Source organism: Salmo trutta, chromosome 4 (assembly GCF_901001165.1).
Source record: "Salmo trutta chromosome 4, fSalTru1.1, whole genome shotgun sequence".
NCBI lineage: Eukaryota > Metazoa > Chordata > Actinopteri > Salmoniformes > Salmonidae > Salmo > Salmo trutta.
Genome location: NC_042960.1, coordinates 15408265 through 15420228, shown reverse-complemented (window position 1 = coordinate 15420228; position 11964 = coordinate 15408265). Strand labels below are relative to the sequence as shown.

The 11964-nt window shown below is 45.9% G+C and overlaps 1 protein-coding gene across 1 annotated transcript; it reads left to right on the top strand.

Annotated features, from left to right (window-relative positions):
* Positions 1–570: 570 nt before the first annotated feature.
* On the top strand, positions 571–11867 carry pdlim3a (PDZ and LIM domain 3a). The gene is made up of 7 exons (XM_029749899.1): positions 571–794; positions 5105–5256; positions 5891–5975; positions 6229–6416; positions 8549–8676; positions 9924–10035; positions 11469–11867. The coding sequence occupies exons 1-7, from the start codon at positions 702–704 to the stop codon at positions 11656–11658; spliced, it is 948 nt and encodes a 315-aa protein (XP_029605759.1). The 5' UTR covers positions 571–701; the 3' UTR covers positions 11659–11867.
* Positions 11868–11964: the final 97 nt, after the last annotated feature.

The window sequence follows — 11964 nt, the reverse complement described above, 5'->3', positions numbered from 1 at the left end:
GGCTGGGAGGAGAGCCCTAGCTCTGGGCCGCTCCAGATCAATAGGGCCTGGAATGCTGCTGCGCCTGGGGGACCTCCAGGGCCTGAGCAAGGAGCTGGGCCGGCAGACCAAATAAGGGCAGGAGGAGCCGCCTGAGAGCCGGAGGGGGGGGGGCAGTCCCAGTCGGCTCCTAGGCAACCCAGGGTCAAGGAGAGACAAGTGGGCCGCATGCTCACAGACACTGGCCTATCCCCGCTCTTCCCCTGGATGTTCATAGGCATACAGGTGGAGCGAGAGAGCGAGACACTGCTGGAGAAGAATGACGCTGTGTGAGTTGGATGAGTTGAAGTGTAACGAGTATCATGTTCAGAAACAGCGAAAGGGCTACTATGTCCGAGAAGGAGGTGGAAAAGAGAGGGAGGGAGAGTGAGTCCAAACAGAAGTAAAGGAAAACAGCGAGAAAGTGTCACCAGCCAAAAATGAAAAGAACAAGAGAGAGAGAGGGAGAGCTGCCTCTGGTCCTGAGTCGGGCCAATGACTTCACTCAGGGGGTGGGGTTTCCCCCCCCACCACTCCGCTAGTATAAAAGGGTACATGACTAAGTTGTCCCGCTGCTTTGTTTATGAGAACCCTGCTGTGTTTGGGACACACACACACACACACCAGTGTACTTCCAGATACAGGAACAGAGACACCCAGGGACAAGGGACAGAGAGGGGGACATGTCACTGGACGTTGTCCTAAACGGCCCGGCCCCGTGGGGTTTCCGACTGACCGGGGGAAAGGACTTCAACCAGCCCCTCACCATCTCCAGGGTAAGAGAGTGTACCTGATACTTTCAGACTGACAATGGGTGGGTGATTGTGTGTTTACAGTATGTGTTGTATGTGTAATGTGTGCTCAAGCATCTTTGAGCGGGCCTGGTGCTAGGTGTTTGTGTGGGTGAGGAGCCAGTCGTAGGGAGGTGTATGTGTGTGTGTGTGTGTGTGTCTTCCTACAGTGAACGCACACAGTCCGATATACAGTACTCAACCGTTCCACCATTGTGTTCTGCGTGTAGAGGGTTAGGTTGATCCGCTCTGTCTTAGTCTATGGTGTGCTCCCTCCCCCCTTTCTCTCGCTCACTGCCAGCATACTTGGCTCACCTTCCCTTTACCCTCTTGTCTCAGTTAAGTAGCTGCCCAAGGATGAGAAACAGCATGGAAGAGCTCAGTGTATTAAACCTGACTGACTATGCAGTAATATTTCCAAAAAGGCTGCATCCCAAATGAAAACATATTCCCTATATCGTGACTAAGGCCCATAGGAATCTGGTAGAAAAAAATTAAAGTAGTGCACTATAAAGGGAATAGGAAGCAATTTGGACACGGTCGTTCCCTAACATAGAACAGCCCAGATACTTCCAGTGAAAGATCATTGGATTGTGAATGTGTGTTTTGGGGATGTGTGTGTTAAAGCCTGATACAGCAGGGGTCTTTCCATGGGGTGGAAGGCTGGGGGATCATCCTCACACACACACACACACACACACACACACCCGTGTTCCAGTAAATATCTGCAGCTTAGTTTGAAATAGCTGTTTGCATCATATACTGACACACACACACACACACACACACACACACACACACACACACACACACACACACACACACACACACACAGCAGCTGAATGAACGCAGACGGCCGGGAATGGATTAATAGCTGGTGATCAAAGCGCAGTCTCCTGGCTAGGCTTCTAGGTTGAGTTATTCAGAGAATGCCCTCCATTTAGCTCAAGTCAAGACATTAAACTGTGTGTGTGTGTGTGTGTGATCAGCAGCATCATCGTCATCATGTGTTTGTGTTAGCATTGTGTGTTTGTTTGTATGTGTGTCTGTCTGTCTCTGTGTCTGTCTGTCTCTGTGTGTGCGTACATGTTGGAGTTTTTAACGTTGGCAAGGTGCGTGTGTTTGTGTATGTGTGTGCGCGTGCGTAACCATAGGAGTATCAGTAATCCCTGTCGTGTGTCTAAGTTTAGGCCTGACACCAGGGCCGGGGGCTAAAAGTTACTGGGGAGATCTGTGAATCACCGACCCTTGGGGGCCACTACACACCTGTTGTGTGAGCAGAGAACCGCAAGCTGAAGGAGAGGGTCAGGCAGGCGAGGGAGGGACAAGTACTGGGGTCTCTGCCATGATGTCAGACAAGTGTTGATTATCAAACAACTTTTCAAAGGCACTGCAGGTAGATGATGCCCCTAACCACAGATCTAGGGTCAGATTACCTGATCCCCAAGCTTAACCTTAACCATCAGGGGGATGAAGTACAGTCTGAGTCAGTTTCAGTCACTTTTCACTTTTTTCCCGCTGATTGATTTAAATCTCCTCACATACCCTTGACCCTGTCCGTGTGTGCTTGCCTGTGTGCCCGATCCCTTCACAATCCACCCACTAGACACGCTCTCATCACTTTACTCTCAACCTCTCACAAAGCAGCCGTTCATCAAAGCTTTTCAAACCTCTCTCTACGTGGTTTTTATCAGCTCTCGTTTCGAAGGGCTGCTCGCTTGTAATGAGATTTAGCCACTGCCACATTCCTCTCGCTCGCAGAGCTTGAACCCCGACCTCGACCTTGTCTCAACCTCTTCTTCCCGGGCCACCCCCTTTCTTCGGGTTGATTTTGTTTCCAAATGAAAGTGTAAACTATCTCCAGGACGGATGACGAGTGGCGTTTAAATTAGCTGCGGCCGTGCATTTTTGGCTGGGACTGGAAGCTGAGTAGGGAAGAAACTAGGGTCTGTGTTCAGTAGCGTGTGTCCAGCATAGCAAAATAGAAATGAGTAATGGTAGTAGGTCTCCGTTTCAAATCGTTGCTTTCTCCCTCCTGAACACAACCCAGGTGTCCATCCACGAAGGAAACTTTTGTCCCTAACCCTTCAATGTTTGCAGATCTGAAGAGTCTGGGTAGATTCCAGTGTAGTGGAGGAGCTTCCGCCATTTTGCTTTCACCTTACAGATCTGCAAACGTTTAAAGGGCCAAATGAAGGGTTAGGGAGCGATTTGTGACGGACTGTTGGAATGGATAGGAGAGTAGTAAAAATAATGCACATCACAGGGAGATGCAGATGGTTGTCTAGGAAAAAGCCAAAGTTTAAAATGTTCATCCTGGGTTATTTATAGGCCTATGAGTTAAGAGTGAGAGAGAGCACGAGAGAGAGGGAGCACGAGAGAGAGAGAGAGAGAGAGCACGAGAGAGAGGGAGCACGAGAGAGAGAGTGAGAGAGAGCACGAGAGAGAGGGAGCACGAGAGAGAGAGCACGAGAGAGAGAGCACGAGAGAGAGAGCACGAGCTCAAATACCAGCGAGGGCAAGGCACTTTATACAGAGAGAGAGGTTTAACTCCTGACTTTATACACAGAGAGGTTTCAACCATGTACTTTGGAGGCCAGGACACTGTCAAGTAGACAGGCTACTAAAACAAACTGCAAAATCTGCAGCAGAATCTACTTTTGAGTTGGAGTTTTGGTATTGCTTTTAATTTGTGTGAACATACATAGCATATAGTTGTGGGTTGTTGTGCACAAAATGCAGCAACCCTATCAACAAAATTGGGTCGTCAAAACATTGCCATATGGTAATTTCATGAACAACCTTCTCCCAATCTATATGCAACGACGTGTTAGGAGGAAATAGAATCATGCAAATCTATGCTTTTATTTGCGGTTCTATCGACCAGAAGTGGTTAAAGGTTGTCTACCTCACTAGAAGTGGGCCTACAGTTAACCTAACGTATCAATTAGGCGCAAAGAGATTTGTTCAACTACAATCAGTCACATAGATGATGAGGTGGCACTGATATAGGGCAGGCCAACCTAACTACAGACAGATGACGGGGTGGCACTGATATACAGCAGACCAACCTAACTACAGACAGATGACGGGGTGGCACTGATATACAGCAGACCAACCTAACTACAGACAGATGACGGGGTGGCACTGATATAGGGCAGACCAACCTAACTGCAGACAGATGATGAGGTAGCACTGATATAGGGCAGGCCAACCTAACTGCAGACAGATGATGAGGTAGCACTGATATACAGCAGACCAACCTAACTACAGACAGATGATGAGGTAGCACTGATATACAGCTGACCAACCTAACTACACACAAATGACGAGGTGGCACTGATATACAGCAGACCAACCTAACTACACACAGATGATGAGGTAGCACTGATATACAGCTGACCAACCTAACTACACACAGATGATGAGGTAGCACTGATATACAGCAGACCAACCTAACTACACACAGATGATGAGGTAGCACTGATATACAGCAGACCAACCTAACTACAGACAGATGACGAGGTGGCACTGATACACAGCAGACCAACCTAACTTGTGTTCATTCATTATGTATACATAGGACAGTACATGCCTTTTTGAAGTGCCATTTGATTACGATGAAGAAAGAGTGCAAGATGGAGGGAGAAGGAGAGAGATGGAAGGAGAGAGTGTTAGAGAGAATAAGAGAGGTGGAGTGTGAGACAGAAATAGGGAGAGAGATGGGGAAGTGAGGGAGGGAGGGGACAAGGGAGGAAGGGAGTGAGATGGAGATGGCATGCTTGTGTGGTGAGGTAAGAAGGATATCCCCGTGTTGTTTGTGTGACTACGGAACCACACAAATATGGCACACATTTCTGCCTGGCTAATAGTAGATTATTAACAGCAGCATGCACCTGCTCCTTACTGATCTCTCTCTCTCTCTCCCTCTCCTCTCTCTGTCTCCATCTCTCTCTCCATCTCTCTCTCTCTGTCTGAATGATCGGGTTTTACAAGTCATACCGAGTTACATACGGGAGAGAATCGTAAAAATGTACCTTGGCAGCAGCCGGGGTTCTCACTTCAAGCTCTCTCTCTCTCTTTCTCTTTCTTTCTTTCCATCTCCCGCTCCCTCATTCTCTCAGTTCAGTTCACTTTCTAAGTATGAAAAGTGAAGACATTGGCTTACTTCACCAAAGTAAACGAAGACAACACTAATAACAGCAACCGTTATTATAATAATTTGTGACAATGGAATGAATAATGATCAATCGCATGTGTCACTGCTCTCGTTCTCTCTCTCTCTCTCTGGGCAGATCACTCCGGGCAGTAAGGCGGCGGTGGCCAACCTGTGTCCTGGTGATGTCATCCTGGCCATCGAGGGCGTCCCGGCGGAGGACATGATGCACTGTGAGGCCCAGAACAAGATCAAAGACGCCATCTACCAGCTCATCCTCACCGTCCAAAGGTCAGGGGTCACACTGTGGGGGTCACACTACTCACATGCACACACAGGAATACACACACGGATATCAGCCGTCTCACATAAACACATACACACACACACACATACATACATGTACGCAAATACACACGCGCCTCTCACATAAAAGCACACGACGTACAATTGAGACAGGTGTACAAACATCACTGACACAAGTGACACACATAGCTAGTCAAACACACTTTCATGTTTGATTAACTACAGAACTTACTTGATGAATCCCAAGATATCTTTTAACACACACGTAGAACGTTCCGTCTTATGTAGAATGTTCCAGAGCTGGCAAAAGATGAGCTCTCGCATTCCTGTTCTTTGATTTCATACCCAACGACGCCAAGAAAGGAGCCACACACACACACCCACTCTCTAATACAGACACACTTATGCACGCCCACGCACATACTCACACACACGCTTTTATACTGTTCACACACCAAAGGAAGTCTATAAAGTTGGGTTTGATTTATGAGTGCTCAGCGCACCGTGGCCCAGCCGCCATGTAAACTGATGTATGGTCTGTGGTCATAATCGTTTCACCTGCGGTCGAGGGAGTTGACAGTGAGCTCTTGTTTGATCATGACCCGATTCTTGTTCCCAGACCAGAAACCAGGCTATGGTCGCCTCAAGTCACGGAAGACGGGAAAGCCAACCCGTTCAAAATCAACTTGGAGGCTGAGCAGCAGGTGAGCGCTAGAGGGAGAAGTCATGTGGATCTCATTAGGGGGTTCGAGAGAGAAAGACTGTGCGTGCGTGAGTATATGTGTGTACCTGCATAGCTTGTATGTGTGTATTTGTTTGTTTTAGATGTCTATATATATTTGTGTCCGCACCTGTTGGTGTTTGTGTGTGTAATTACACATTTCCAACGAGAAAAAATAGTCTGAGAACATCACATAAGGCCTCCTTGTCTTTTTCTCTCTCTCTCATTCCATTCAGGAGTTCAAACCCATTGGTACGGGTCACAACCGCAAGGCCCAGCCCTTTATAGCTGCAGCTAACATCGACGACCATCGTCAGGTGGTGAGCACGGCCTACAACACCCCCATAGGCCTCTACTCCTCAGGCAACATCCAGGACGCCATGCACGGACAGATGAGGGGCCTGGTCCAGGACAAGCCAGAGGGGTGAGATGGTTGATGGGTGGGTGTATGGGTGGGTGGGTGTCTGTCTGTCTGTCTGTCTGTCTGTCTGTCTGTCTGTCTGTCTGTCCCTCTGTCTGTTTGTCTGTCTGCCTGCCTGCCTTCCTTCCTTCCTTCAATCCGGCGGCATGGTGATATCAGTAACGCTATATAAGCTTCCACTGTCGACTTCTATGAAAGCTTCTGTTCATTTGTTTCTGCCAGAGTTTGGTTACTGTAGTTAGCACTATTCCAAAACTCATACAGTGCATTCGGAAAGTATTCAGACCCCTTGACTTTAATCAGCACAACAGTTTTCAGCTGCGCTAACATAATTGCAAAAGGGTTTTCTAATGATCAATTAGCCTTTTAAAATGATAAACTTGGATTAGCTAACACAACGTGCCATTGGAACACAGGAGTGATGGTTGCCGATAATGGGCCTCTGTACGCCTATGTAGATATTCCGTAACAAATCAGCCGTTTACAGCTACAATAGTCATTTACAACATTAACAATGTCTACTCTGTATTTCTGATCAATTTGATGTTATTTTAATGGACAAAAAATTAGCTTTTCTTTCAAAAACAAGGACATTTCTAAGTGACCCCAAACTATTGAACGGTAGTGTATATATAAAAAAAAGAATGGTCCACAACCCAAAGGACATCCAGCCAACTTGACACAACTGTGGGAGTCCACATGGGCCAGCATCCCTGCGGAACACTTTCGGCACCTTGTAGAGTCCCCGCCCGATGAATTGAGGCTGTTCTGAGGACAAAAGTGGGTTCAACTCAATATTAGGAAAGTGTCCTAATCTTTTGTACACTCAGTGTATATACACATTTTAAAAACTGGGTGGTTCGAGCCCTGAATGATGATTGGCTGACAGCCGCGGTATATCAGACCGTATACCACGTGTATGCCAAAACATTTATTTGTACTTATCTAATTACACTGGTAACCAGTTTATAGTAACAATAAGGCACCTCGGGGGTTTGCGTTGTGTCATGCATAAGAACAGCCCTAGCCGTGGTATATTGGCCATATACCACAAATCCCTGAGGTGCCTTATTGCTTCAATCCATGTTTAGTATTATAGGCCTGTTGATCTCTTTTAGCAAACTCTGATTAGATCACTTGGTGTTCTGGCTATGGGCGGTGACTATACAAAGAGTTGTGTATATGAAAGGCGTCTGCACACTCATGCTTCATCACCTCTAACCTCCTCTCTCCATTCTCCTCCCGTCCATTCTTCCTCTCTGTTTTTCCCACTCTTCACTTCCTTTTATGGATGTCTGCTGATGCCTGTGTTATGTGTGTCTCTGTCAGACCTGGGTTCAAATACTATTTGAAATATTTAAAATACTTTGAGTGCTTGCTCTAGCCTGCCTGGAGTACCACATGGATGGGGTTTGCCATTTTGGGACTATTTTATTGGTCCATGGAGCCAGGCAAGCTCAATAAAGCACTGATAATGTATTTGGAAATTATTTCAAATTGTATTTGAGCCCAGGTCTGGTCTCTGTAATGTCTGGCGAGGCTCCTTTTGCTTGATGCGGCCTACGATAACCAAAAGCCTCAGGGCCCTGTAGTGAGAGTGCCCCAGATGGCAGGCATCATTTCCCTCTGTGACTTACAGCCCGTCCCTAAACCTGGAGCTGGGGAGGTCTGAACCCCCAGGCCTCAATACGACTCTGATGTTAAATCGGATATGGAGGATAGTGTTGTTATGACTACACTGGTGTCTGCTGGGCTAGATGAACAGTGCTTCCCATGGGAGCCGCAGATCTCGGATGGAATAGGTGCAATCGATGTCGATTAAGGCAGCCCCCTGCACCTCTCTGATTCAGAGAGGTTGGGCTAAATGCGGAAGACACATTTCAGTTCAATGCATTCAGTTGTACAACTGACTAGGTTTCCCCCTTTTTTTCATCTCCACAAAATGTGGGAATTTTGTGTGTCTGTTTGTGAGTGTGTGCCGCATCTGTTATTAATGCTCACCTCTGTGTCTGTGTATTTTTGCTCATCTCTGTGTGTGTGTGTGTGTGTGTGTGTGTGTGTGTGTGTGTGTGTGTGTGTGTGTGTGTGTGTGTGTGTGTGTGTGTGTGTGTGTGTGTGTGTGTCCGTCTCTGTAGTAGCAAGACGCTGAGCTCCATCGAGGAGTCTGATGTGTACCGCATGCTCCTGAAAGACCAGGAGGAGCCCCAGGAGCCCCGGCAATCAGGTTCCTTCAAGGCCCTGCAGGACTTCGTCGACAGCGACGGTCAGTTCTCCACTAAGTATCTTCTCTTTCATTATGATATGGGTGGGTAATGATATCATCATTCAGTGTGGATTCCAGGCTATAATGCTGCAGTCAAGACGAGCTTCACGGTTGCATATAATAATGTATTATTTCTTAATGAGACATATCAAGGACAAACCTGTCGGTGTTGAAGCCATCGTCAGTGTGGGCTAGCTCTCTCCCACTCACACACTTCACGACCTATAGTTGAATTAAAACCTTTCGCTATCAACATGGCATACATTTTGACCCCGAGAAAAAACTATTGGAAAGAGCCACAATCAAAAGGAAGATATGACTTGAAATCAGTATTTTGTTGGCCATTAACTTCATAAGACAAAGTAGAAAGAGATCATTTAGAATGCACATTGTTCTGATCTTGGAAAGTGGGTATACAAGAAGTAAACTCTATATACAAATGAATTAGTAGGGAACAGATTACATGTCTAGGCTTTGGTTCAGCAGGCTAACATGGTCACCTTGAGTGGTACTGATGACCCAGGTTTGATATCTTTACTTGTTGCTTATTGTAAAGGGTCTTTGGGTTTTAGAAAAGTGCTGTATAAGGCCTATGAACAAAAATATAAACGCAACATGTAAGGTGTTGGTCCCATGTTTCATGAGCTGAAATAAAAGATCCCAGACATTTTCCATATGCACAAAAAGCTTATTTCACTCAAATTCTGTGCTAAGGTGTCATCATCAATATACTGTGCTATGGTGATATCATCAATATACTGTGCTATGGTGATATCGTCAATATACTGTGCTATGGTGACATCATCAATATACTGTGCTATGGTGACATCATCAATATACTGTGCTATGGTGATATCATCAATATACTGTGCTATGGTGACATCATCAACATACTGTGCTATGGTGACATCATCAATATACTGTGCTATGGTGACATCATCAACATACTGTGCTATGGTGACATCATCAATATACTGTGCTATGGTGACATCATCAACATACTGTGCTATGGTGACATCATATCTGTGACATCATATATGTCTCTAATGCTCTGCTCCCTTTTGTATTTCAATATTAAAATAATTTAATATACTCCATGTACAGTATGCTCCTAATTTGTATCATTTGTTTGTGACTTGTATTCTTTGTCACAAATGGTAACCTATTCCCTATGTATTGACCTGCTCGAAGTAGTGCACTATATAGGGAATAGGGTACCAATAGTGTGTGTCCCATGTGTTGTCCAGGGACTCGCCCCATGGTGACGAGGACAGTGAGAGCGCCCATGACTAAGCCACCGCCGCCCACAGGAAACCTGCAGAAACTGCCCATGTGTGACAAGTGTGGAAACGGCATTGTGTGAGTACTTCGAAGACAAAGCTGCTCTGAGAATGTCATATAAAAAGTTGGTATTGAGTTGCACCCATTTCTTTCAGTACTTAAAAGAAGAGTTACAGCCTGAAATCCAGAACCTGTTTTGAGATAACATTCCACACCTTTTATTCTGTGTCATTGCCAAGAACAGGAGGCTGCTGAGGGGAGGATGGCTCATAATAATGGTCAGAACTTTTGATGTCTTTGATACCATTCCACCAATTCAGCTCCGGCCATTACCACGAGCCAGTCCTCCCCAATGAAGGTGCCATCAACCTCCTGTGTTGCCAAACAGTATCTTTCTTCTACAGAGGGTTTGCTTAGTTGTGTTAATCATCGGTGTTTGGTCAGACAAAGAGTGGCAAGGAGTATAATGATAGCAGAATCAAACTGCTACCCAGACCAGAAGAGTTACACCTAAATAGTTCTGCCAGAAACTAGTCTCCTCTTGAAGGTCCAATGCAGGCCGTTTTTATCTCATTATCAAAACATTTCTGAGCAACAATTAAGTACCTAACCGTGATTGTTTTCAATTAAAATAGTCATAATAAACTCTTAGTAAAGAGGAATTTCTCACGCAAGAATTTTGTTAGGACTGTCTGGGAGTGGTCTGATTGGGGAGGGGAAAACTGAAAACTAGCTTTTATTGGCAGAGAGGTTTGGAAGAACCAGGCCAAAACTCCACTGAAACAGGCTGAAATTTCGGGCAGTCTTTTCAAACAGCTCTTACATTAAAAGGGCATTATCATAATGTTCACAATTTGACAGTATTATTCCAACCTCATAGTGTGGAAATGTATATAAAACATAGGAAAATCACATGTTTAACTGCACTGGGCCTTTAAAGGGGAAGTTGGAATTTGAGGTTGTACTTTTTAATATTTCTAACATGTTTCTACCAGTCTTTAGACTAAAGACTGGCATACGAGAAATATGTATGAGAAAACTTGTTATCGGGTGAGGAGCAACATAGCTGACAACAATGTACACTGAGAACACCTGCTGTTTCCATGACATAGACTGACCAGGTGAATCCAGGTGAAAGCTATAATCCCTTATTGATGTCACTTGTTAAATTCACTTCAATCGGTGTCGACGAAGGGGAGGAGACAGGTTAAAGTAGGATTTTTAAGCCTTGAGACAATTGAGACATGGATTGTGTATATTTTCCATTCAGAGGGTGAATGGGCAAGACAACAGATTTAAGTGCCTTCGAACGGGGTATGGTAGTAGGTGCCACCCGCACCAGTTTGAGTGTGTCAAGAACCGCAACTCTGCTAGGATTTTCACGCTCAACAGTTTCCCGTGTGTATCAAGAATGGTCAACCACCCAAAGAACATCCAGCAAACTTGGGGGAGGGATCAGCGGTAACTTCTGCCTACTCCTGTTGTTAATTAACTCTGTTGTTCTTCTATAGGGGCACAGTGGTGAAAGCGAGGGACAAGTTCCGTCACCCTGGCTGCTTCGTGTGCACCGACTGTGACGTCAACCTTAAACAGAAGGGCTACTTCTTCGTGGAAGGCCAACTGTACTGCGAGACCCACGCTCGAGCCCGGACGAGACCCCCGGAGGGCCATGACCTTGTCACCGCTTTCCCCTCGGCATAGGACCCTTCTCACACACACGCACGCACCAGCCTAAAAACTCTGTCTGCCAGTGAGGCACCTTTGATTGTAACTGTTTGTGTCTGTGTTCTCTATTGTCTGTATGCTCTGTTTTGCACAAATCCTGAGAGTGCATTTGTTTGTGAATACACTTACATGTATACTACTCTCTTCCTTCAAATAAAGGGGGTTTTAACTCCATGTTGTGGAAATGTCTCATATTGTCTTTCTCTTCATCCCTTTCCTGTGCTGGCTGGCTGACTGACAGGCAGACACACTAGATGAAGTTCTGGCACGTCACAGTGTCAC

Coding starts and splice junctions, on each gene's coding strand:
- pdlim3a (XM_029749899.1), top strand. CDS start 702: ATGTCACTGGACGTTGTCCTAAACGGCCCGGCCCCGTGGGGTTTCCGA. Junction 6,417..8,548: donor GTCCAGGACAAGCCAGAGGG/GTGAGATGGTTG, acceptor CCGTCTCTGTAG/TAGCAAGACGCTGAGCTCCA. Junction 8,677..9,923: donor GGACTTCGTCGACAGCGACG/GTCAGTTCTCCA, acceptor TGTGTTGTCCAG/GGACTCGCCCCATGGTGACG.